Source organism: Elephantulus edwardii, unplaced genomic scaffold (assembly GCF_000299155.1).
Source record: "Elephantulus edwardii isolate Elephantulus edwardi_28Jun2011 unplaced genomic scaffold, EleEdw1.0 scaffold00047, whole genome shotgun sequence".
Lineage (NCBI taxonomy): Eukaryota > Metazoa > Chordata > Mammalia > Macroscelidea > Macroscelididae > Elephantulus > Elephantulus edwardii.
In genome coordinates this window covers 11,385,207-11,411,113 of record NW_006399797.1, presented here as the reverse complement: position 1 = coordinate 11,411,113, position 25,907 = coordinate 11,385,207, and the positions used below count along the sequence as shown (strand labels likewise).

At 39.6% G+C, this 25,907-nt stretch overlaps 1 protein-coding gene across 1 annotated transcript in view; it reads right to left on the bottom strand.

Moving 5' to 3' along the window:
- Positions 1 to 678: 678 nt before the first annotated feature.
- HELB (helicase (DNA) B) overlaps positions 679 to 25,907 on the bottom strand; it is a 51,481-nt gene continuing 26,252 nt past the window's right edge. The window contains exons 8-13 of the mRNA XM_006886099.1: positions 13,126 to 13,207; positions 12,516 to 12,575; positions 9,245 to 9,437; positions 5,606 to 5,749; positions 3,651 to 4,148; positions 679 to 783 (exon numbers count right to left, since the gene is read on the bottom strand). Coding sequence (XP_006886161.1) covers positions 679 to 783; positions 3,651 to 4,148; positions 5,606 to 5,749; positions 9,245 to 9,437; positions 12,516 to 12,575; positions 13,126 to 13,207 — 1,082 coding nt within the window. The remainder of the gene's footprint in view (positions 784 to 3,650; positions 4,149 to 5,605; positions 5,750 to 9,244; positions 9,438 to 12,515; positions 12,576 to 13,125; positions 13,208 to 25,907) is intronic.

Here is a 25,907-nt window from a genome sequence, read left to right as displayed (position 1 = left end):
TTGTCCAAGGATAAAGCTCAGAAGGCACAAAAAGGCAGGTTAGAAGGACGTTTTAATTGTGGTTGACAGGTTAATTTTTCTAAACATTTATTGTTTAACAATAAAAATTTGGAATACTCAAATTACTCTGCAGTTTAATAAAAATATATTTCCTAATTATATTACATTAAAAATAAAGTTCTCCAACATAGCAGGTATTTCCAAGAAGTCCCAGGTATGCTGGCTGGGAGAGCACCGAAGAAGTGAACAGTAGCTTTGTGAGATGACCACTCTGCAGAAGACATGATGTCCTGAAATGCAAGTCAATAAAATCAATGGATGCCATTACAGTTTTATCTGTGCCACTGCTTCAACCCACTATCAAACACAATGCACAGTGACAGTAGTCATTAAAAAGCCATTATTCTAAAAACAGAATAGTTTTAAAACAAAGTTTTTCTTTTTTTAAAAAATATATATACGTAATATTTTCTCTTCGTTTATGTCCAATGCTACTGCAGTTTCATGATGACACATGTTTAAATACTTCAGGTTGTGTTTAAAAAAATCTCTGCTAATACAAACAAAACTCCACTCTCAGACACTCTCTTTCTATCTTGACACTCCAAAGCTATGAAGATTCATTCTGTCTTAAATGAAAGAAGAAAGCTGAGAATCATTCTGAGTAATCTAGTAAAATTAAGTTCCTTGATTATCAGCAGGTTTGAAAAGTTGCCTGGGGACTAAACTATTCAGTCTCAAATTCTCAAGTCTGGAAGATACTTGTGGAGACGATTCTTCCACCTGTTGGGGGGAAAACAAATAGGAAATTAATGCTAGGAAAATGCTGCTAGTCTTCCCTCTGCGATTTTGTTCTTTCTGATTGCTTCTGAAGAAGACATACTACATTTCCCCTCCAACTCCTTAAAAGACTCAAGCAGACCCAAACAACTGGCCGCCAGTTCCTTGTAGGATCAGCTCTGCTTCTACCCACTAGTGTACAGCACTTAGCTCTGTTTCTAGAACATAAAACAGCTGGTTATTTTCTAAGTACATATGCTTAAGTTCTAAAGATTTAGCTAGGTTCCACTTCATAATTTAGCAGCCTAGTACAAAACAAAAATTCAAATCTCTTGCTCAAAACTGAAGAATTTCAAGGTGGCAAGAAATTTTCTCAGACGGCACAAAACTAAGACTTTTCAAGATGGAAAAAAAACAACCATTGGGCCCCTATCAGACGGCAGAGGTTGAATGCTCACTCATCAAGCCAGCTCTGTGTGTGGTACGGCAAATCTGCTAATTCCCAACCACATGTTAATGGACTAGTGTGGTCACCATGAAGTTTCACCACTAGACAGATGAGACAAGAGAGGGTGATTTATCTTTCATAAAGCTGCTTCTTGTTGCTGAATGCCATCAAATCATTTCCAACTCCCAGCAATCCTATAGAACAGAGTAGAACTTCTCCACTGGGTTTCCAATCTTCTCAAGGCGTAGGCAGTAGTTCAAACCTTTCAGTTGCACCATGATGAATACTGCAGCCTTGGAAACCCAATGGGACATTCTATTCTGTTCTATAGCAATACAGTGAGTTGAAACTGAACTCCAGCAACATGTTTGGTTTTTGGTCTTCTGCTACAGAGCTGCTGGTAGGTTTGAATGGCTAACTTTTAAGTTTCCTACTGGGTACTTTATCCACATTGTGCCTCTAGAGCTCCTAAGTTTATTCAGTTTAGCTGAATGCCCTTTAATCAACCTCAAGAACTCATCGCCTTCAAATTGGAACTGACTCACAGCTGATCCTTCCTCCAGCAAGTCTTCAGAGGCCATAAATCACACAGGAGGAGATTATGCATGTTTCTGTCACAGCAGAGCTGGTGGATTCAAACTGCCTGGCTTTTGGTTGGCAGCACAACTCTTTACTCACTAGACCACTATAGTTCCCTGTCCCTTTTTAAATATTATCTAATAAAGTACTTCCTAGAATCCACCAACTGTTCTGTGGAAGAATGCTAGGCAGTCTCCTGTAAAAAGTTACAGCCTCTGAAGGGTCATACTGACTCCTGGAGGGTCAGTAGGATTTGGAACCCACTGATGGAAGTGGGTTGGTTTTTCTGTTTATTCTGAAAATTGCAGCTTTATAGGGAAAATTTTAACAATGTTAACTTACATGTTTTCTTCTAAAGGGATATTTTTGCTTTTATTTTTTTGGAGGAGGAAAACTAGGAGAAAGATACTAAGTAAAAATTTGTTCATGGTTTGTTGTTGTTTTCAAAATCCAAAGTATAAATCCAAGAAGGAACAGAAAAGCTTGCTGGGGGGAAGGGTTGGGAAATTAAAGAATTCAAATGTTGCTCTGGTCCTCATGCAGCAATGTAAATATGAAGGACGTTTAGGAAAGCATTGTCATTGGATGTGACTTCTCAGAAATTACAAAGTTCAACACATCTGACATTCTAGAATTATGGAAATGTGGAAAGCTTTCATTGACCAGCCCTATATATTTGAATCGTAGTTTCCTAATTTCTAGGGATTCTTGCAGCTGTTGCATATTTTTTTCAAACTTTGTTAGAAATCATCCTGTAGGTTAGAGAACTCTGTCACTATGCTGTGGCATCAGATGTCGCTGGACTGTTCATCTACATTCACAGACCTGCAATATTGATTCCAGCCAGAATGTAGACACTTTCTACATACAGTCACTTTTGCAAGCATTGACAAGCTTAATTACACACAAGATGTTTTGCTGAGAAATCTCTGATCAGGGATACTGAATGATGCTTAAAGTCAGCAAAGAGTCTAATACTTCAAGGGAAGAAAAAGGCTAATCAACTTCCCCCAGCATAAGCATTACAATAAATCACTTTCCCGGCACAGCCTGGTCCTCTACCTATTTCCCCAGTTCTGATAACTGCTATCTGCACCCGCATTGATGCCCAACCCAGAAACCCAGGATCATCACACGGGCCCAACCTCACCAAACCTCTAACTGATCCCCAAGCCCCACTCCCTTTGTCTCCCAGCATCTCCACATCCTCACTGCTATGACCTAATATTAGACCCTCATCATTTTGTCCAGACCACTGAAATGATCTTTTGGCTGGGAACCCATTCTTAGGCTCTTCCTTTGCATTACCCCTTAAACTACAAAGTCACCTATCTAAATTTCAGGTCTTACCAATTCAGAGCTCTCACAGTGCTTCATCTTTGCTCCCCCACAACTAGAAGGAAGTGTGATCTCTTTACAAGAGCTTCTACCTTTTCCTGACTAGTCCTGTGTCTTCCCCTACAACTTAATCATATTCTAGCCTCTATGTGTGGTTCCAGGCTCTGTCTCATTCCTACACTTGCCTTTATGCCAGTATCTCACACACTGTGCCCCTTGCCAGGCAAACTTTTAGAGGATGGGAGGAAGACACAGAAAGATGGAGGATGATGACAATGAATTAATGAGGGCTGCCTAATATGGCACACTTGGGCACAAGCAAAGAGTGCTATGATGAAGTGGACATAAGGGGGGAAATCTGACAGAAGCAAGAGAATGGCTACCGATGATTCTAAGTCCTATAGTATAATGTAACATCAATAGCAATATGTAGTTGTAAATAAGTACACAAAAGTTAGCAATATTTAAGTATAAGGCAAGCACATGTTATTAACATCACTCCTACCATAAAAACTTTGCTTGGGCTTTCCTTAACATTCCCACCACAGGCTCTTTTGATCCCTTGTACTTTGGACGGACTTTCATCTGGAAACGCCTCAACAGAGGAAGGGAGGCGCCACCTTTCAGCAGAAGTTGATGTCCAGCCATTAAGTGTAGAAGCTTTGCTCCAGGAGACATCGTCTGTCCCAGTGTCATTCCCAGATGAAGGCAGTAGAGATGCGGAGAGCTGCGTGCCAGCCTTTCTAGCTTCTCCAGAGCTTTTGGATGAGGATGGACGTTCGACTGGAGGTACACAGTTCATGGACAGCAGATTATTTTGCAAAAAGTATTTTAAACGTGTTTTTCTGGGAATGCTGCTTCTTTTAATTGCACTCTGGAGCTGAGATTCTTCGGCAATGACGTACACTTTAGAACGGCCCCTGGTCACCGCAGTGTAAACGTGCTGCCAGTGCTGGCGACCCGCCTTCCCAACCACGTACACGACTGTCTGCTCCTCGGAACCCTGGGGATGAACAGGACAACATGAGGACTGCACAGATCAGAGGTGCATGCTTTAGACAGCTGAACGGTGCAAAGGACACATACCTCAAATAGCTCAATAACACTGTGTGTTCACAGGAAACCAACTTCCACATTCCATTTCATTCATTCTCTAAGAACTAACATTTATGCTGAGAAGTTCAGGTTTGCAGAAGTTTAAGAGAAGGCATATAGTACTAACAAATTATTATACAGACTTCATATGTAAATATATCATCCCACTGTTACTTTTTAAGGCACAAAACTTAAATATTAAGGCCAATACCATATTTAGTAACGGGAAAACAGGTAAGTAAACTTGTATTATATTAAACATTCATACATATATATACATATATTATCTTATAAGCTTCAAAGATTACTTAAAATATAATAAAGATTTAAAATCTACATATAAAATCTGTTCCTAAAAATGGTCATAACTATAGAACATAAAATAAAATTACAATGATTCAAAATGCATATAAAAGTGTCATAACTATGTAACATGAAACAAAATTAAACCTGTAAAAAGGCAGGACATTGTCACAAAATGTTAACAAACTATCTTTTTAGGTAGTAGACACACGAAACACTTGTCTATGGCAAAAACTACAAAAGTGTGCCAAAAAAGTTTAGTGGTCAAGATAATCTTATTTCATACATTAAAAAAAATACAGAAAATATAAAAACTTTAAACCAAAAAGCCCACAAGGCCACAAACTCATTGCCACCAACTGAGAACCAACTCCTGGCTGACCTTCCAGCAGGTTTTCAGAAGCTGTAAATCACATGGGAAAGACTGTCAATCTTTCTCCTTAAAAGCCACTGGTGGATTCAAACCAGCCCCCCTTAGGTCAGCAGTGAACTCTCTAGGGCCCACGTCACCAGAGCTCTTTAAAGACAGCATCAGGAACACTCCCTATGGAGCCAGAGTGGGGAACGAGGCTTAAGGAAAACCCATGACGCTGAGGCTGACTCTGCCTGATTCTGATGGGAAAGGAAGGCCTGAAGAATAAGGTTCACCTTGACCGTCTATTTACAATGACAATCTTCATCTTTAATTCTTTTAAGTCAGTCACTGTTGCACATTTTCTTCCCTCCTCATCCTCCAGTCCACTTTGTAATGCACCTCTTCTTCCAGATTATTGCTATACGTTTAGTACCTAACAAATTCCTTTTGGACAGTTCTTCTCCTCATCTGCTCCAATGCAGTATTCATTATCTATCCACTCTTTTTCTATTCTACCCTCAACTCTCACGTCTAATTCTTAGAAAAAGGAAAAAAAAAAGAGCTCTGAAGCGGCGAAAGATGAATGTCTACATTATTTTGTGCATTTTATTTTCCATATTGGGGGAAGCAGTAACAATTATAAAGAAAACAGCACAATACTCTCTATGCTAAACTATTTAAATAAATTTCTAAAGATCCACTCTTACCTGGAATGTATGGATAGTTCTTGCCCAGGCATGTTTTATGCGGCACAACTGCATTAGTTTTACAAAATCCACAGTTACTTCCAAGCCAGCATTGTTATCAATAGTCAAATATCTTTTCTTCCTGAAAGTTACATCAGTTTTATCCTGTTACCAAAGAAAGCAGAATTACTTCCTGCATCTTTAAAAGTGCATGTGGTAAAGTATTCTACCATCAATTTGAAGAGAATATGTAACCCCCTTGTAATTCTCATGTATAGTCACTGCAGTGGCTAACAGTATCAAAAGACTTAACAAAATCTAACAAAATGTAAAGCATGAGCTATGAAGGGCATCCACACCCAAATATTTTAATAAGCACAAAAAAACCTTTTAATCCTTGAAAGTTAAATTTAATTTAAACACTCTGAAGGCCAGCCTATGTTTTCTTTATATTGAAGTCTACATACATAATTCAGTTTCTTTGTATTGAAGGATGAAGTCTCTGTACGCTCTTTGCAGAGGTTATTTTTCCTCACTTCTAGCTTTTAGGGAAGATTATGAGTTTAGGATTGTACCTGTCCAAAACCAAGGTGGCCACTTCTTTTTTTTTTTTTTAAGTCAGGAAATCAAAAAGCATATCGCGATGGGAAAGTCTGCTGTTAGGGACCTCTCTAAAGTACTCAGGAGCAACGGTGTCTCTCCGGAGACTAAGGTGCGCCTGATACAGGCCATAACAATCGCTTGTTATGCATCAGAGAGTTGGACAATGACTACGGAGGACAGAAGGAGAGTTGATGCCTTTGAGCTGTGGTGCTGGAGAAGAGTACTGAATGTACCATGGACTGCCAGGAAAACAAACAGATTCATCTTGGAGAGGATTAAACCAAGCTGTTCCTTGGAGGCAAGGATTCTGGGGCTTTGTCTGACATATTTTGGACCTGTTGCCAGGAGGGATGGGTCCTTGGAGAGGGACATCATGCTTGGGAGGGTGGAGGGACAGCACAGGAGGGGAAGACCCTCTATGAGATGGATTGATTCTGTGACTGGGGTAATCGGGATGGGTGTATCGAAGGCAGTGCGATTGGCGCAGGATAGAGCAGGGTTTAGGGCTGTTGTGCATAGGGTCGCTATGAGTCGAAAACGACTCGATGGCACATAACAACAACAACAACAATTTTAATGAACACTTACAGAGATTTTGGATTTCCATTAATTCATTGTTGCAGTTTTCTCATTGCCCACTCCTCCCCCCAGTTCACTCTTCTCTTTGAAAAGTAAAATTCCTTCACTGGTATACAAGTGTTGTCCCCCGCCCCCCGCCATGCCCTGAGGACACTACACTATGCAGCCTTCTTTCTGGACTCTTGTCATAACCATAAACCCCAATCATATATCGCTTTTAAACGGGTCTCTCCCTCATCTGTTTCAATGCAGTATACATAATTCACCCAATTTGTCTCAATCTCACCCCAACCCTCATGTCAGTCTGTTCTACAACAGTAGGCAGTATGTAGTATTGGTATTTTGTGACTAAGATATTTCACTCAGCATGATGTCCTCCAGGGTCACCCATTTTGAATAATACTGCATGAGTTCCTTGGTTTTCAATGCAGCATAGTATTCCATTGTGTGAATATACCACAGCTTCTCTATCCATTCGTTTGTTCATGGGCACCTGGGTTGTTTCCAACTCCTTGCTATTGTAAACAAAGTCACAATACACATGGGTGTGCATATGTCTGCCTGGGTTGCAGTTATGGTTTCTTTAGGGTATATTCCCAGGAGAGGAACTGTTGGGTCAAATGGTATTTCTATTTGCAACTTTTTGAGATAGTGCCATACAGCCTTCCACAGTGATTGTACCATTTTACACTCCCACTAACAGTGAATAAGGGTTCCAATTTCTCTACAACCTCGCCAGCATTTGTTGTTTGCTGCTCTTAAATTTTGCTCTTCTTACTGGGGTGAGACGATATCTCATAGTTGTTCTGATTTGCAACTCTCTTAGAGCCAGGGATTTTGAGCATTTCTTCATGTATTTGTTAGCTATCTGAATGTCTTCTTTGGTGAAGTGTCTGTTCATATCCTGTGCCCATTTTTCAACTGGGTTATTTACCTTTATCTTGTTGTGGCGCTCAAGTAGTTTATAAATTCTAGATGTAAGTCCCTTATCTGATATGTCATTACCAAATATTTTTTCCCAATATGTGGCTTTCCTTTTTACTCTGTTGGAGAAGTTTTTAGATGTGCTTAGGGATTTGATTCTTAGAAGGTCTCATTCATCTATTTTATCCTCTCCTGGTTGTAGATTTTTCAGGATGCTTGAAAGACTGTTTATGTTGTAGATTAGGACTTCTAGAGTTCTTCCAAGCTTTTCTTTAATGAAATGTATAGTCCTTGGTTTTAGTCCTAGGTCCATGATCTATTCTAAGTTGGTTTTTGTGTATGGAGTGAGGTGTGGATCTTTCTACAGGAGTTTTTCTACAGGTAGTTTTCCAATTTTGCTAGCACCATTTGTTAAAAGCGTTGTCATTTCCCCACTTAACTGATTTCATTTCCTTGTCAAAAATCAATTGACCATTGGTAGATGGGCAGATTTCTGGATTTTCTATTCTTTATACCAGTACCATGCTGTCTTGACCACCACGGCAGTGTAGCAGGATTTGAAATCAGGGAGTGAGATGCATCCTACCTTATTTCTCTTTTTAAGGAATGCTTTGCTTATTCAGGGCCTCTTTCCATTCCAAATGAAATTAAAAATTGCCTTTTCCATGTTGTTGAAGAATGGAATTGGTATTTTTATTGGGATTGCATTGAATGTGTAAACTGCCTTTGGTAGTATTGTCATTTTCACAATATTGAGTCTTCCTATCCATGAGCAAGGGATATTCTTCCACTTCTCCAGGTCTCTTTTTGTTTCTTGTAGTAATGTTTTGCAATTTTCTTTGAATAGATCCTTTGTGCTTCTGGTTAGATTTACTCCTAGGTATTTTATCTTGTGATTACCAATTGTGAAGGGTATTGTTTTTCTAGGATCTAGTTCTGTTTTGTCACTGTAGAGAAATCCAATTGATTTTTCTATGTTGGTGGCCACTTCTTTAGTTTCTGGATTTAAGTAGCAGCCAAAAAGATGACGGCTTATAAAATAAAATAAGCATCTTATATGTCCTTTGTTTTTGCTACTCAAACACTTGAAGCTTCATCTTTGCTCCATCACAATTAGACGTGTCATCTATTTACAAGAGCTTCTCTCTTCCTGACCAGTGCCGTTTATTCACTTCTACAACTTATTATATTCCAGCCTCTACGTTTCAGCTACCGCTCCAATCCTGCAGTTTGCCTTGATGCCAAAATCTACCAATATTGTGTCCTTTGCCAGGCAAACTCTTAGAAGATGAGCAGGAAGTTTTCTTCAAAAACTTACCCAGAAAAAATGGAAGAAACAATTCGTTTTATGCACTCAGCACTACTATCATACAATAATCAGAAAAGAGACTGCAAGAAAACTACATAATAGTATCTCTCATGAACCCGATAAAAAAATTCTTAGGAAAATATTATGAAGAGAGAATGTCAAATTCTGATACTAGTTTCTGAGGCAATCCTAGGGCAATGTGTCTTTTCAATGGGTTAAAAAGATTATTTTCCATTATCACTTACTCCTGTTATGAAAAATATTTCTCCATTGCACAGTCGAATATCATTTTTGTAGTTACGCTTATTTTTTTTTTTAGCAAAATTCTGAGGAGAGTCATCAAAGTTTTCACTTTCAGGGAGTAAATCAGAGAGATATGCGTTCCGGGTACAACAAATTTTGTCACCAATTCCAAAGACAAGTCTATTCTGATGGTCTCTGGGGAAGAAAAAAAAGATATTGCATGTAAGATTGGAAACTTTAAATCTCATTTTGTCTAAACATTAGGCCCCTGCCCCCACACACCTCCAGATAGAGCCTACTCTCAAAAGATTGTGCAGGTTCTCATTCCTCTTGTTATCATTCTCCAGAGATCAACAAAACATGTTCCCTTCATTGTCATTTGATTATTTATATGCATTGCCTGCAGCACCTCAAATTTAATGACATTTCCCAATACTTACAGATTTAAATAGGTGCTATAATGGTTAACCTCTAGATTTATGGTTATAATCTCATTTGGGAACAAATTTTCTTAGTGTGGGGTGTGTCTTGAATTAATCTCTTACAAGAGCTCAAAAACCAAATTAGGTAAACAGACAAAGTAAGCGAGATGGCAAACCACATGAAGACTGTCCCAGAAGCAGAAGCTCAGGAGAGACACGGAGCTTCCTCCAGTCAACACAGCCAGAAAGCTTTCCTTAGAACAGACTCATACTCTCTTGGAATAGGAGGAATTAAGTGTTAAAACCACCCATATGTGCAACAGCGAGGGATAAACGATGCCCCCTACCCCTTGAAGGTTTTCCCCGCTCATAAAGGTTACCTGAAACCGTGGGTGAAGAGGAAAGGAGAAGCAGCACCAGCAGGATGAACTGAAGTGGACCAGACAACTAGCAGAAGCCCAAGATGACAACATACTGAAGTGAAACTCCTCTGAGCTGACCTGTCCTTGAGCAGCAGTGAATTAATAAACCCCCACATGTGGTTTTGGGGAAAAAAACAACCAAACCTCCCAATTCTGGGATCTCTGTTACAAGAGCACTAGGTAACAAAGACATTAACCTAACTTGTCAAGTGGGAAATCTTTAAGTAAATGCTAAAAAACTCTTGGCCAATCTCTTCTAAGAGTTAAGACAAAGCCATTATGATTTTACCTTTACAATTCATCCTTTTCTCTCTAATATCACTACCCTAGTTCAGGTCCGCATTATCTCTTAGGCTGACTGTTATAATTGTCTTATTCTTTCTATACTCTAATCCAACCTGCACACAAATGGAAATTACTTTCCATGTGCCATTTATGCAGGAGATTCATCAAGCAGGCAAGTTATGGAGTTTGTCTTTCAATATGGCTTTTCTAACATGGATGACTGGACCATGTGGATGGGCAGGCCTATGTAAAAGGCGCATGTTGGCTTATCAACAAAGGGATTGGCTCTCTTTCATTCCGTAACGGGACTGGCCATTCTCAACAATCTACAAGAGGTCTGGCTAGTATTGCAATAAATTGAACCATTCTAGCTGAAGAGAGAGAATTCTTCCCCCATCAGAAGAGGAAAGAGACCTCCCTCAACCCAGTGAAATGCAGAACATGCTTTGAGACAGCAGCAGCCATGGCCAAACTGGAGACATGATGTGAGCTGAGTTGTTGGGCAGGGCGGGGGAGAGCCAATATTGGCAGCATGAGAACTTTGCTGGATTTATTAGGAGGGAAACCATTGTTGGCAGGACTGAGAACTTTGTCAGGCAACTGGGTGGGTGGGGGATGCCAATATTGGCAAGACTGAGAACATGGGAACAACCACGAGGCTCAAGGCTGAATTGTCTGCATGCACATTTTGGGAGCTGTCTTAACTGTATTCTGTTACTAATCTAAATTACAACTTTTAAACTTCCCCGGTATGGTTCTGTGTAGTCTATGAGCTATCAAATCACACTTTGAACCCACCAAATAAGTTAAACTGGTGTTTAAATGAGTAGAAAGAGGTATGGGAACATGAGGAACATGCTTGACCTCATGGGAATTGGTTTCGTGTTACCAATGCTATGGACTAAGAAAGTTTCCCTGTCTGTGAAGATGTTAAAGGTCAGATATGGTCGCGCTCGCGTAGGCCTTGCTCTTTTCACACAATTCTAACATCTTTAGCAGGATCTATCCACATTGGATGAGCCCAATCTTTCACCTCCATGTCCCATTTTGTCTGGACAGACTTTCCACTACAGTATTGTGAGTTGTTTTTGTTTTTATTTCCCTCCTTTAAAAAACATACGATCTTTAAAAAAGAAAAAAAATTCACATCACTGAGAGTTGCTCCTTATGCTTGCTTTGCCTAAAATGTTCTTCTCACTCATCTTTCAGGACCCAGCTCCATTGCTATATCCTTGTAAAACATTCCAGGAGACCCCTTCCTCTAAAGAGTGTATTACTTATTTCATTCCTGTTTCAATAATAATTATATACCTATTTCCACTATAACATATATGATGCTACATTAGAATAACCACAGCAAGTTTTGACTATATGTTGGTGATGAACCAGCTGGCATAATAAGTCCTTTGACTCTATTATTTAATTTCTTCCTTACTGCAACTGTGTGAGGAGAATTTCTGCATATATACTTTCTCACACGCATGAAAGTTGACGTTTAGAAAGGTGCACTTATTTGTCCAGGATCATAGCTACTGGCACCTAGAATGTATATGGTCTGAAATATCATGTTCTCTATCTCATGTGTTAAGTTACTTGACATAGATTTGTGTGTCTTCTCTCAGCAGACAGGAAGCTCCTCTTGTATTCTGTGTATCTCTGGTTCTTCTGCACTGAGGTGCTGCTGAGTTGAGTACGACTCATGAACAGCAGACCTGAACTCTGTCCTATCCTGTGAATGCCAGGGAAATGAACATCTTTTCTTGCTGGGTATAAATAGAGAAGCTATTCAGATTCCTATTTCTCTCTACCAGAATCCTACTGCTAAGGTCCTTCAAAGGACTACACACATATATTATAATTTTTAAAACTGTTCTGAATTTGCCAAGCTCATCTTGGAGAAGCAAGAGCTGCCATTTTGGAAATTAAAAAAAGATTTTAGTCCTTCATTTACTTTTTACACTGACAACCAAAGAGTTGAATTTTTCTATTAATCTAAAGTGACAAAATACTTAACTTTCACAAATGAAAGAGGGAAAACAGTTTTTAAAGATGTGGATACAGCTGCCAAATTTCAAAGAAAACAAAGAAAAGAATCATGAGGCAAGGAAGGACCGCCTCAGAGTGGGGTTCCAGAGAGCACTCACGTGTTTAAGTGTCCCGTGTAGTGCCTGGCACAGCAGTGGTTGATCAGATCACAGTCCTGTCTGAAACACATGACAATGCAAAGTCCCATTAGTGCTGTCTGCAGTTTGCTTCTTTATGTTATCAATACTTAGGGTATATATTATCCCATACATTTCCAGATCTTCCTCCAAGAAAACACTCAAACCATTGCAGCTGAATTGCTTTCAAACTCGCAGTACCTCTCCACTGAGTTTCTGGGGCTGTAAATCAAAATAGGAAAAGATGGCCTATTTTTCTGTTGCAGAACTGCTGTTGGATTCAAACCAGTTTATTAGCAGTATAACCCTCTAAGGATTATACCAGTGCTCTTTACCTCAAAATGAAATACTCTATAATTTTTTATTGTAATGTAAGCTTTTGTACCAGCCAGATTTCAGTTGAGTTTACAAATGTATGCAAGAAAGAGCCCTGTTTAGAAACTACTCTCTGGCATGTGTAACAAATGACCCAAAATAAAGAGAGTCCACACTTATGAACCAAGACAGTCTCACCTCCCATCAGAATCTACATTAATAACATAAAGATTCAAAAGACAGATTGAAAACTTTGAATTACTGTAAATTGCTTTACCTTCTAAATGCAATAAATTGTGATGTTTTTTGATTTTTTAGGTCCTCTTCATTGAGTAAAGCTTCCACCACAGAATATAAATCTGATAATTTAAGAGGAAAAAAGTTGACAGAAAATCATCAAATTATAGTATTGTTTCTGTGGAAAACCTGTTTAAGAATTCTTGCCCAAAAACACAGAAAATTATCTTACAAAATGGAATCAAAATTTGTCATGGGAAGAATATCAAATTCAGTCCCTACATCAGTCAAAGCAATAGGTAAGAAAATAAACAAAAGAAATCTAGACACCCCACCCACAATAGAGAGGTTAGTCCTTGGCCAAGTCAGCTTCTAATTTGTTCTTACTCCCTTGACATTCACTAATGGTCTATGAATGCAGGGCAGAGAAATCAACAGAAGAACAAAACATATAACCTAATTACTAACACCAGAAACCTTTTTGTTTTAAATCAAAGTGATAGTGGTGGAAATTAATTATAACTTGACAATCTATCTACTTTGTATATGTGACCTCACTTAATCTTCACATTATATAAGATGGGCTGACCATTAGCTGGCATGTATCATGCACTAGTTTGACAAATGATACATATCAATGGATTATTTGTTCATACAAAGGCTATATAAAAATTAACAGGGACTAACACAGCATCACTAAAGAAAAGGAAGACACAGAGATGTACACAAGAGCTATAGACAACAGATCATAACTTATACAACCCTACATTACCAGCCATAATAAACATTAACTTGTAAGTAGATAGATACACAGGCAGACGAGCAAAATAACAGACACAGGCAAGTGAAAGGGACTATACTCAAGATCATGTGTAACTCTGGCAAAAGGTATTGAATCATGGCTATCTTTATTTGCAACAAATATATCCATGTATACAGTAAAACTAACAGGAAACAAAACTTTGTAAACTTATAACCTTACATTCTGAGGGAGTTAGTCACTGGTTCTGAAGCTTCAGGATTATGCAAAGTCTCAAGGGACATCAAGGTCAATATGCATAACACAGACCACAAAAATAATGTACTACACTTTACAAGGAATTGGGGGGGGGGAAGTAATTGATAAGACACCAACTAACACATTTCAACAGTTGCAGCCATGGATGTGCTTACCAGGCTGTGCCAGGACATCTAGAGGACTGCGACCTGGCTTACTGACTGGAAGAGACTGAGATTTATTCCCGTTCCCTAAACAGCTGGTCCAAGAGAATGTGGGAATTATCAAACAATATCATTAGTATCTCATGCAAGCAAAATCTTTCTGAAAGTTTTCAAAATCAGCTAGAACAGTACTTTGACAGCAAACTGCCTGAAATACAAGCTGGGTTTAGAAGAGGCCATGGACCAAGGAGATCACTGCTGCTGACAGATGGATCTTGATTGAAAGCAGAAAACACCAGAAGGATGTTTAGTTGTGCTGACAGATGGATCTTGGTTGAAAGTAATAAACATCAGAAGGATGTCTAGTTGTCTTTTATCAACTATGCAAAGGCACTTGATGTGTGGATCATAACAAATTGTAGAGACAATTCCCAGAAGACTACAAATCTTAGAGTATTTGATTGTGCTCATGCAAAACTTAAACCTAGACTAAGATGTTGATTGTTCGAACTAAGCATATGGTTAAAAATCAAGAAAGGCATGTGTCAGTAATGTATACTTCCTTCATTCCTTTTCAATTTATACGCAGAACTTATTCAGGAGGCTGGACTAAATGAAGAAGAATGCAGCATTAGCATTGGAGGAAGACTCTTCAACAATCTGAATTATGCAGATGACACAACCTTGCTCAGCAAAAGTGAGGAGGGCATAAAGCTCTTGCTGCAGATCAAAGACTGCAGGCTTCAATATGCATTGCATCTCACCATCAAGAAAACAAAAATCTTTACAATCAGGCCAATAGAAAGCATCATGATAGATGGAGAGAAGACTGAAGTTGTTAACAATTTCATCTTGCTCCACAATCAACACCTGGGGCACTAATAGTCAGGAAATCAAAACACAAGTTGCACTGGGAAAGTCTGCTATCAAGGGCTTCTGCAGAGTGACAAAGAGCAATGATGTCAGTCTAAACACTAAGGTGTGCCTCATCCAATCCATAGTCTTTGAAATTGCTTGCTATGCATCTAAGAGCAGGTCAATGATGGAAAAGGACAGAGGAATAATCAATGTCTTTGAGTTGTAGTGCTGGAGAAGAATATTAAATATATCATGGATTGCCAAGAGGTATGTCTGACAGGGAGAGGTTGAAATCAGGTTGCTCCTCGGAGGCAAGGATTTTGAAACTCTGTCCCCCATAATTTGGGCTTTTTGGCCAGTCCTTGGAGAAGGACGTCAATCTTGGAAGGACAGAGCATCATACAAGAGAAGAAGGCCCTGTATGAGATGGACTGACACATTGATTATGGCGATATGGTCAGGTGTGGTGGAAATGATGAGGTTGGTTCAGGATAGAGCAAGACTCAGAGCTGTTCTTTATAGGGTCCCTAGGTGTTATAGGAGATTTGACGGTACATAACAATGCACCACTCTACATTGGTAAAGAGTAGCTGGAGACTCAAAAGCTTGAGAGTGATCATTTAAGGTACAATCACTGATCTCCCCTTATCTGGAATAAAGAAGAGTGAAGAAAACCAAAGACACATGGAAGCAATTAAGACTAAAGCACCACGAGATCTCTTGAACCTCAACTTCCACTATCCTGAAACCAGAAAAACTAGATTGTGCCCAACTACCATTGCTAACCATGCTGAAAGGGATTACAACAGAGGTTCCAGGATAGAATGAGACATACATGTAGAATAAAATTAAAAATCAGAATGCTAGACTTATTAATCTGATAGATACTGGTGGAACTCTGGAGCCTATGGCTTTTAACCACCTTTTGGGTTTGGAATTGAATTCACCCCAATGGTACAACCTTCTGCCAATGATAAATCTGTAAGATGAAAAATAACACCAAGGAGGTACTCCTTATAGCAACCAGGCATATAAGATCACAAACAATATCATTTGTTCAGGGATAAGGCTTAGAAGGAAGGACAGGTACAGAGGCTGTATGAATGGAAACAGGAACTGCAGAGAGACAATGAGGAGAGTAATGATACAATGTCACAGAGACACAATGGGGAGAGTAATAATACAATGTCATGGACAGACAATGGGAAGAGTAATGATACAATGTCACAGACAGCTGGGAGAGTGATGATATAATGTGGAAATTGTAATCAATGTAATAAAGCAAAATATGTTTGAGTAGTTGAATTAAGATGAATCTGCTCTGTCAGTTTTCATTCAAATCATGATAAAAAGTTTAAACAAATTTTTGAGATACTTCTGTTTGAATTGAGAAACAGCTATTTCCCAAAAGCCACAATGCTCATGTACGACCAAACAGTCTCCTTCCTTCTCTGGGATTCCCAGATCTCCCACGCATGATTAAGTAAATATAAGATTAATTCTAGCACAGCAGAGGCATCTTTTACAAGAGTTAAAGATAAATACTTCAACCACCTCTTGTTGCCATCAAGTTGCCTCAAGTTGCCTCGGACTCATGGTAATGCCACAAGTATCAGATGTTCCACAAGGTTTCCAATGGCTGATCTTACAGAGGCAGATCACCAGATTTTTCTTCCAAAATGCCTAATTGGATTTAAACCTACAACTTTTGGATTAGCAACACAGGATACTAGCGTTTTCATCCTCCAGAGATTACCTCTTATCATATTATGAATGTGAAAAGTAAGACTCATGGAAGCAAAAGTCATTGTCCAGGTGGAACAAAGTATCCTGCCTCCCTCTTCTACAGTGCAAATGGCCCACAATGATGGCATTCTTATAGTTTTCCTACCTGGTTGGGGTACTGAGAAATAGACTTCTACACAGTCTCTCTTAGCAATATTATAAAACAGCAAATACTTGTCATGAGAGAGAGTACTAAAAATTAGGAATGTTCTAGGCTTTTGTGTCATTCCTTAGCAGCAGATGAATTATGAGGAATGAAAAGCTGCAGCAGTGTGACTCCTGACACTGTTGTTGTCATGTGCCATCGAGCTGCCTGTGACTCACAATGACCCAATGTACAGCAGCTCTGAGCCCTGCCCTATCCTGAGCCATTCTGACTGCTTCCAACAAACCTTCCCCCATTATCCCAGTTAATGCATCGATTCATCTATCTGGAGTCTTCCTCTCCTACACTGTCCCTCTAAGCATGATGTCCTTCTACAGCTACTAGTCCCTCCTAGCCACGTGCCCAAAGTCTGTTGGACGGAGCTTCAAAATTTTTGCCTTCAAGGAGAAACTTGGATTCACTCTAAGACAGACATGTTTGTTCTCTTGGCTGTCAATGGTATGTTCAGTACTCTTCTCCAGCACCACAACTCAAAGGAATCGATTCTTCTGTCATCTTTAGTCATTGTCCAGCTCTCTGATGCATATCAAGTAACTGCAAAGACCATGGCCTGAATTAGGCACACCTTAGTGTCTAGATACTCTGGAGAGGTTCCAGACAGCAGATTTTCCCAGTGCAACTTGTCTTTTTATTTCCTGACTGCTGGTGCCAAGAGTACTGATTGTGGAGCTGAGCAAGTTGAAATTGTTAACAACCTCAATCTCTTCTCCATCTACCATGGTAGTACCAATTGGCTCAATGGTGAGAATCTTTATTTTCTTGATGATGATCTTCAATCCATATTGAAGACTTAACTTTCTGCAGCAAACGTTCAGCTGCTCCTCAGTTTCATCAACTACGGTTGTGTCATCTGCATATCACAGGGTGTTGATGAGTATTCCTCCAATCCTGATGTCACAGTCCTCTTCTTCAGAAAGTCTAATCTCTCAAATGATATGTTTTGCATGCAGATTGAAAAGATGGAGGATACACCCCTGATGCACTCCTTTCCTGATTTTGAACCATGCAGTATTTACTAAATTAGTTATTTTCTAGGCCCTTCACTTTCCAAATGAAAGAATGACTATTAAAAGGGAGGGAACCCTAAGACACCATTCATTCGCAGACAGGCATTTTCCAAAGGTCTCCAAGATATTATTTTTCTTCTGCACATATGGGACCATGCTGCTGTGCACCTTACTTTCTTTCACTCTCCCGCCGTCTCAAATTGCTGTCCAGATCATACTCTATTTCATTAATTCCAAGATGCCCCTTTCTTTTTTTCACATCCTAACATTGCTGAAATTTCACCTAAGCCAAGAATCCTGTCTTAAGTCTATCACTTTTCTATAAATGATATAATTTGCTCAAAATGTGCTTAGTTATAACAACAACCAAAAAAAAAAATGTATTATATGCTTCTCTAACCAAAGCCCAAGGGAGCTCTGGTGGCTTAGTCCCTGGCAATTTGTGCTGTTAATCCAAAGACAGCATGTCTCTGAGAGTGTGATATCCACCAGCAGCTCTGAGGGGCAAAGATGGGCAGCCTCCTCTTGTTGCAATTTACAGCCTCAGAAACCCAAGGGAGGGTCATTATGAGCAACAGGGACTCGTCCACAGTGAGTCTGAGGGTTTTAAACCAAAATCCAAATCCACTGATGTCAAGTCAATTCTTACTCCTATTGACCATGTGGGAAGGTTTGGCGGCCTAGGGGCAAGAAGCTGCGCTGCAATCCCAAAGGCACGTGGTTCAAAGCCAACAGGAAAAGGATGGGCAATCGCTTCCTGAGTGATTAACTGCCTCTGAAATCTCACTAGAGGGTCAGCTATGGGTCGGTTCCAACTCGAGTGTACACAACACAGTGGCCATGTGGGTTAGAGTAGACCTGCTCCATAAAGTTTCTAATGCTGTAATCTTTACAGAAGCCGACTGACAGCATCATTCTCACACAGAGCTGGTAGGAGTTTTGAACTATCAACATTTTTGATGAGCAATCAACTGTTTATATGTCTCTATAATGGATATTTATTAAATTGTCTTAAAGAAAAGACCATTTTTTTGCAGGAAATTTTTTTAATTAAGATAGAAAGCTAGCATCTACTAAGCTCTGTCTCCATTCTAAAGTGAACAAGCTGCCTGCTAACTGAAAAGTCAATGACTTGAATCTATCAGCCACTCCACAGGGAAAAGATGTGGTAGTCTTCTGCTTCCATAAAGATTGTTGTGGTGGTGGTGATGTGCTGTCGAGTTGCTTGTGACTCATAGCGACCCTATGTACAGCAGCCCTAAACCCTGCTCTATCCTGTGCCAATCTTATTATCTCCGACATGCCTATCCCCATTACCCCAGTGACAGAAACAATCCATCTCATCAATGGTCTTCCTTTCCTGCGCTGTACCTCCACCCTTTTAAGCATGATGTCCCTCTCCAAGGACTGGTCCATCCTTGCAATATGTCCAATGTATGTCAAATGAAGCTTCCGAATCCTTGCCTCCAAAGAACAGCCTGGCTTCACCCTCTCCAGGACAAACTTGTTCATTTTTCTAGCAGTTCATGGTATATTCAATACTCTTCTCCAGCACCAAAGCTCAAAGGCATCAACTCTCCTTCTATCATCTCTAGTCATTGTCCAGCTCTCTGACTCATAGCAAATAATGGCAAAGACTGACATCATTGCTCCTTAGCACCTTGGAGAGGTCTCTGACAGCAGATTTTCCCAATGCAATTACACCCTTCAAAGCGCTGTGGAGCACTTCTACTTTGTCCTACAGATTCACTATGAATCAAAATCAACTAGATGGCAATGGGCTTGATTTTTGTGTGTTTGGGTCATTAACGCAGACAGACTGAATTTCAGATGTAAGACTGTAAAAACATCGCCTGGTGACTAGGAATTTCTGCTGCTAACACAAAGATGAGCAGTTTGACACTAGCAGCAATTCTGTGAGAGAAAGGTTCTGTGGGGCAATCTCCTGCTGTGCCTTTTACAGCCTCTGAAACCCTTCTGGGGTCAGCTATGAATTGGTTCTGACTCAACAGCAATGAGTTAGTTGAGTTATAAGTGAAGTGACAAGGAATATTTATTTAACTATCTAAGTCCCTTTTCTTCACCTGCAATAAACCAGTTGTTGTTAAGCACCAATCATACTTACAGCCTTAGGAGAACTGTGCTCCCAAAAAATAATCACTAGGCTTTTGGTGAAAGCTTCCTTCAAAGCACCTCTAGGTGGACTCAAATTTACAGCCTTTGGGTTCGGAACCAAGAGCCTGCCAGGGACCACCCAGGGACTCCTCATCTCTAATATTACCAACAACTACTAATTTTCATTGTCCAGCTCTCAGATGCACAGCAAGTAATCAGAAAGGCCATGTCCTGAATCAGATGCACCTCAGTCTTCAAACTGACAACACTACTTCTCAATAATTTGGAAAGGTCTAAACTGCAGATTATCCCAGTGCAATGTATCTCCGTATTTCCTTACTGCTCATACCAAAGGTGTTAATTGTGGATCCAAGCAAGATAAAGCTGTTGACAGTTTCAAATTCCATCCATCATGACGCTCCCTATAGGTGCAGAGGTAAGAACCTTCGTTTTCCTGACATTGAGATGCAATCCATACTGAAGGCTGCATTCCTTGATCTTTTGTAACAAGTGCTTCAAGTCCTCCTCACTTTCAGCAAGCAAAGTTGTGTCATCTGCATAACACAGGTTATTGATGAGTTTTCCTCAAATCCTAATGTCACACCCCTCCTCACAGAGTCCAGCTTCTCAGATAATTTGCTCAGTATACAGACTAAATAGGTATGGAGAGACTACAATCCTGGTGCACTCCCTTCCCAACTCCAAATCATGCAGTGCTCCCCTGCTCTGTTTGCACAACAACCTCCTAGTTCAGGAACAGGTTCCACATGAGCACAGTCAGGTACTCTGGGATTCCCATCCTTCCCAATGTCAGCCAAAACTTATCATGATCCACACAGTCAAAGGTCTTTGCATAGTCAATAAAGTACAAATAGATATCCTTCTGGTATTCTTTATTTTCAGCCAGGATCCATCTGACATCAGCAATGATATCCCTGGTACCATGGCCTCTAGTAAATCCTGCTAGAACTTCTGGCAGTTCCTTACCTATGTATCATGTCAGCTGTTTTTAAATTATCTTCAACAGTATTTTACTTGTGTGTGATATCAATGAAACTGTTTGATAATTTCCATATTCAGTTGGATCAACTTTCTTAGGAATGGGAAAAAATATGGACCTCTTTCAATATGCTGGCCAGACAGCTGCCCTCCAAATTTCCTGGCATAGACTGGTGAGTGCATCCAAGCTGTTAACTGAAACAAGTCAATTGGCATCCCACTGATTTCTGAGGCCTTATTTTTTGCCAATGCCTTCAATGCAGCTTCTACTTACTCTTTCATTACCACTGGCTCCTGTTCGTATGCTATTTCTTACAATTTTTCAGTATCAATGCATTCTTTCTGGTACAGTATCTCTATGTATCCCCATCATCTTCTTTTTTAAAAAAAAATAATTTTTTAAAAAATTTAGGTTGTTTATTTTTCATTTCAATGAACATCTACAGAGATTTTGGAATTCCATTCATTCATTGTTGCACCCTTCTCCCCGCACAAACCCCTCCCTCCCCCCCCTTTGCTCCTCTCCTTGAAAAGCAAAAGAAAAACTCCCTCATTGGTACACAATCCCCCCCGCACCTCCCCAAAACCCACCCCCTACCCCCAAATATAATCCACTCTGCAACCCTCATTGCATACTCCTACAATAAAAATAATGCCCTAAAATATAATACTTTTAGACTATTCTCTCCCCCATAGACTTCAATGCCGTAAACATATTTCATCCAGTTTTTCTCAGTCTTACCCTCACCCCAATGCCAGCCTCATTCTACAACAGTGGCACCATATAGCATTTGTCCCTTTGTGACTGATTTTGGATTTCCATTCATTCATTGCTGCACTTCTCTCCCCCCCTCCAGGTCTCCCCCCATCATATTCTTTTGATGCTTTCTGGGTCATTCAATATACTGCCCAAAGCATCTTTCAAAATTGTGACACAAAGCTTAAATTTGTTTTTCAGTTCCTTTGGTTTAAGAAATGCAATGAGTTCTTCCCTTTTTATTTTCCAATTCCAGCTCTCTGTATATTCCATTGTAAAACTTTGCTTTGTCTTCCTGAGCTGCCCTTTGAAATTGTCTGCTCAATGCTTTCACTTCAACATGTTTTCCTTTTGTTTTGGCTTCCCAACTTTCCAGTGCAATCTTTAGAGTCTCTTCTGACATCCATTTTGATTTTTTTTCTTTCCCCTATATTTTTGTAATGACCTTTTGCTTTCTTCATGAATGATATCCTTGCTATCATCCCACAACTCATCTGGTCTTTGGTCACTGGTGTTCTGTGCCTCAAACCTATTCTTAAAATGATCATGAAATTCTGATGGAATTGATTCAAGATCACATCTTGGTTCCTGTGGACTTATATTAATTGTCTTTTGCCTCAATTTAAACTTGCAACTGAGTAATTGATGATCTGACCTACAGTCTGCCCCTGGAATAGTTTTGACTGATGATACTGAGCTTCTCCAACAATTTCTTTCACCAGTATAGTCACTCTGATTCCCATGCAGACCATCAGGAGAGTTCCACATTTAAAATCATTTTTTTTCTCTTTTTAAAAAAGGTATTTGCAATGAATAATTCATTGTAAATATAAAGTTCAATCATTTTCTTTCCAGCTTCATTTCTATCACCAAGCTCATATTTTCCAAGTACTGTTCCTTCTTAACTGTTTCCTACTTCTGCATTCCAGTCACCAATTATCATTAATGCATCCTGATTTCATGTTCAATTTCAGACTGCAAAATTTGGTAAAATTTCTCAATTTCTTCCTTTTTGGTCTAGATGTAGAAACATATATTTGAATAATAATTGTGTTAACAAGTCTTCCTTGTATGTGTGTGGATATTATCCTATCACTCACAACATTGTACTTCAAGATAGAATTTGAAATGGACTTTTTGACTATGCAGGCAACACCATCCTTCATACTGACATACTGAACAAACGAATAAAGATGACAGTAAACAATCTGACACTATGATGTTGGAGAAGAACCTGAACATCCCATTGGTGGCCATGAGAACAAACAGATATGCCTTAGAGAGGGTGCAGTAGGAGTGCTCTTTGTAGGCAAGAATGACGAGGCTTCGCCTCACATCCTTTGGACATGTTAGGAGGTTCTATTCCTTGATGCAGGGAAGGGTGGAGGGTGGGCGAAGGAAAGGAAGACCCTCCACCAGGTAGATGGACACAGTGTTTAAGAATGTGGTACACGGATCAGAGGAAGACTTATCAACAATGTGCATTATACAGATGACACAATTTTACTTGCTGAAAGTGAGGAAGACTTGAAGTGTTTGCTGAAGTAGATCAAAGACTACAGCCTTCAACATGGATATATTTCAACATCAAGAAAACAAAAATTGTCTCCACTGACTGAGAGACAGCAGTCAGGAAATCAAAAGATGAGCTGTACCAGGGGAAAATCTGCTGCCAAGCAGCTCTCCAGAGTGCTAAAAAGCAATGATGTTGGTCTAAAGCCTAAAGTGCACCTCATTCAAGCCATGATCTTCTCAACTGCTGACTATACATTTGAAAGTTGGACAGTGAATAAGGATGATGGAAGAAGAATTGAAGCCTTTGAGTTGCGGTGTTGGAAAAGAGTAATGAATATCCCATGGATGGCCAAAAGAACAAACAGATGTGTCTTAGAAAAAGTGCAGCCAGAGTGCTCCTTGAGGACAAAGATGACCAAGTTTTGTCTCATATACTTAGGGCATGTTATTAGGACAGGATATTCTTTGGAAAACAGCATCATGCTTGGAAAGAAAGAAGGCAGGCAAGAGAGGAAGGTGCTTAACAAGATGAATTGACACCGTGACTGAAGCAATGGGCTCACATATGTCAGAAATTATGAAGATGGTATAAGATAGAACAGGGTTCAGATCAGGGTTCATAGGGTCAGTATGAGTTTTTTTAAAAAAAAATTCATTATTTTTGTGTGTGTACCATCAAATCAGATCTGACTGGTACAGGAGGAGACTGTCCCTCCTTCTCCAGCAGAGCATCTGGTGGATTTGACCTGTGCACCTCTGGGACTGCAGCAGCTTCTTGCCACCAGGCCACCAGAGCTCGCCGGGTCAGTATGAGTCTTAATCAACTTCACAGCAACTAACATCACCACTCTAACTATATCAACATTTTAACACTTCAGCAGCATTAACCTAAGGGAAGTGAGGCATGGTGGCACACATAAAGTAGGGAAAGACAGATAAAGGTGTACAGGAATGAATTTCACATACAGCATGAAAGTGCTAAGTGAGAAATGTAGTAACTCAAACAAGTCCTCAAAGTAATAATTTAAAAAAAACCAAAAAGCAAATGTAAGTCAATTCCAACATGGAGCAAATTTGGAGAACAGAGCAGAACTGTCCCATGAGGTTTTTAATCTTCACAGAAGCAGACAGCCACATCTTTCTCACATACAATGGCTGGTAATTCAAACTGCCAACCTTCTGGCTAACAGCTGACCAATTAACCATTATGCCACCAGGGCTCATCAATATTTATTAGGTTTTAATAAGTCAGTGCGTTATACTGCTGTTGCTATATGTGGTCAAGTTGGGACCAAATCATAGCTGACCCTCCAGCAGGTGTTCAGAGGCAAAAAAAGTCTCATAGCAATTGATTACCTATTTTTTTTTCCTGTGGAGCAGCTGGTGGATTTGAAACATGTGCCTTTGGGTTGGCAGCACAGTTCCTTATCAGCAGGCCACAAGAGCTCACTAAGCCTGTGTAGCATAATGACAGTTTGCTGACCTGATCCTTATTACATAATAAAATAAGGACCAACGATGTCTTCATGTATTGCAATAAATTCATTGTAATAACTCAAAAACTCAAACTCCTTGCACGGGGGCAGACTGCCCATCTTTTGACCATCCAGAGAAGGACTGCCTTTCAGTTATCAGCACAACTCCTTATGGACATAGGTAACTTAATACCAAATTATTTTAAAAATTAGTATTTCTATATTGTCTCAGAATTGATGAACTGGCAAAGTTTTGGACAAGGCAATGCCACTATAAGGCCCATTTCACAAGTGCTAAGAATTCATTTCAGGTTATAATCAAAAGGAAGAAAATTCCTGATGCCACACTTTTTCCTAGACACACACCTTGTCATTTTAACACTTCAAACTGGAAGCAATGATCCACTCAAGAAAATAAAACTCCAGAAAAACCTGTGAAGGCAGGACCCGGTATTTCTGCTTTATGAAAACTGATTAAAAAGAAAAAAGTCTATTCCCAAAAAAAACCTATTATAGAATCAGAGTGGATTCTGACTCCTAGAGGTTCTGTTCAGAGGAGAACTGTACACAGGGTTTTGAAGGCTGTAAATCTTTAAAGGAACTGAATATTTCATTTTCCTTCCACAAAGCAGCTGGTGGGTTCAACCCACCAAGCCTTTGTTTAGTAGCTGAAACACCCTAACTTCAGTGCCCCTGGAGCTCCTCTGGACCTCCGGAGAGAGAAGGAAAAGTCACATATTTTTCATTAAAAGAATCAATAGAAAAATGGCAAGGATCTAATTAAAGATGGAAAATGTGTGAAATAAATAAAACACAAAACACAAAAAACCAAAAAACAAGGTACTACTTTGGTGGTGGTTTAACAAATGTACTCAAAATAACAAATATGTTTCTTTTTCAAACTGCTATTAAAAAAAACTACCACCACCATTTTTTTTTTATTAATTCAGACATAATTCCTTGTTAAGAGTTGGACAACTAACC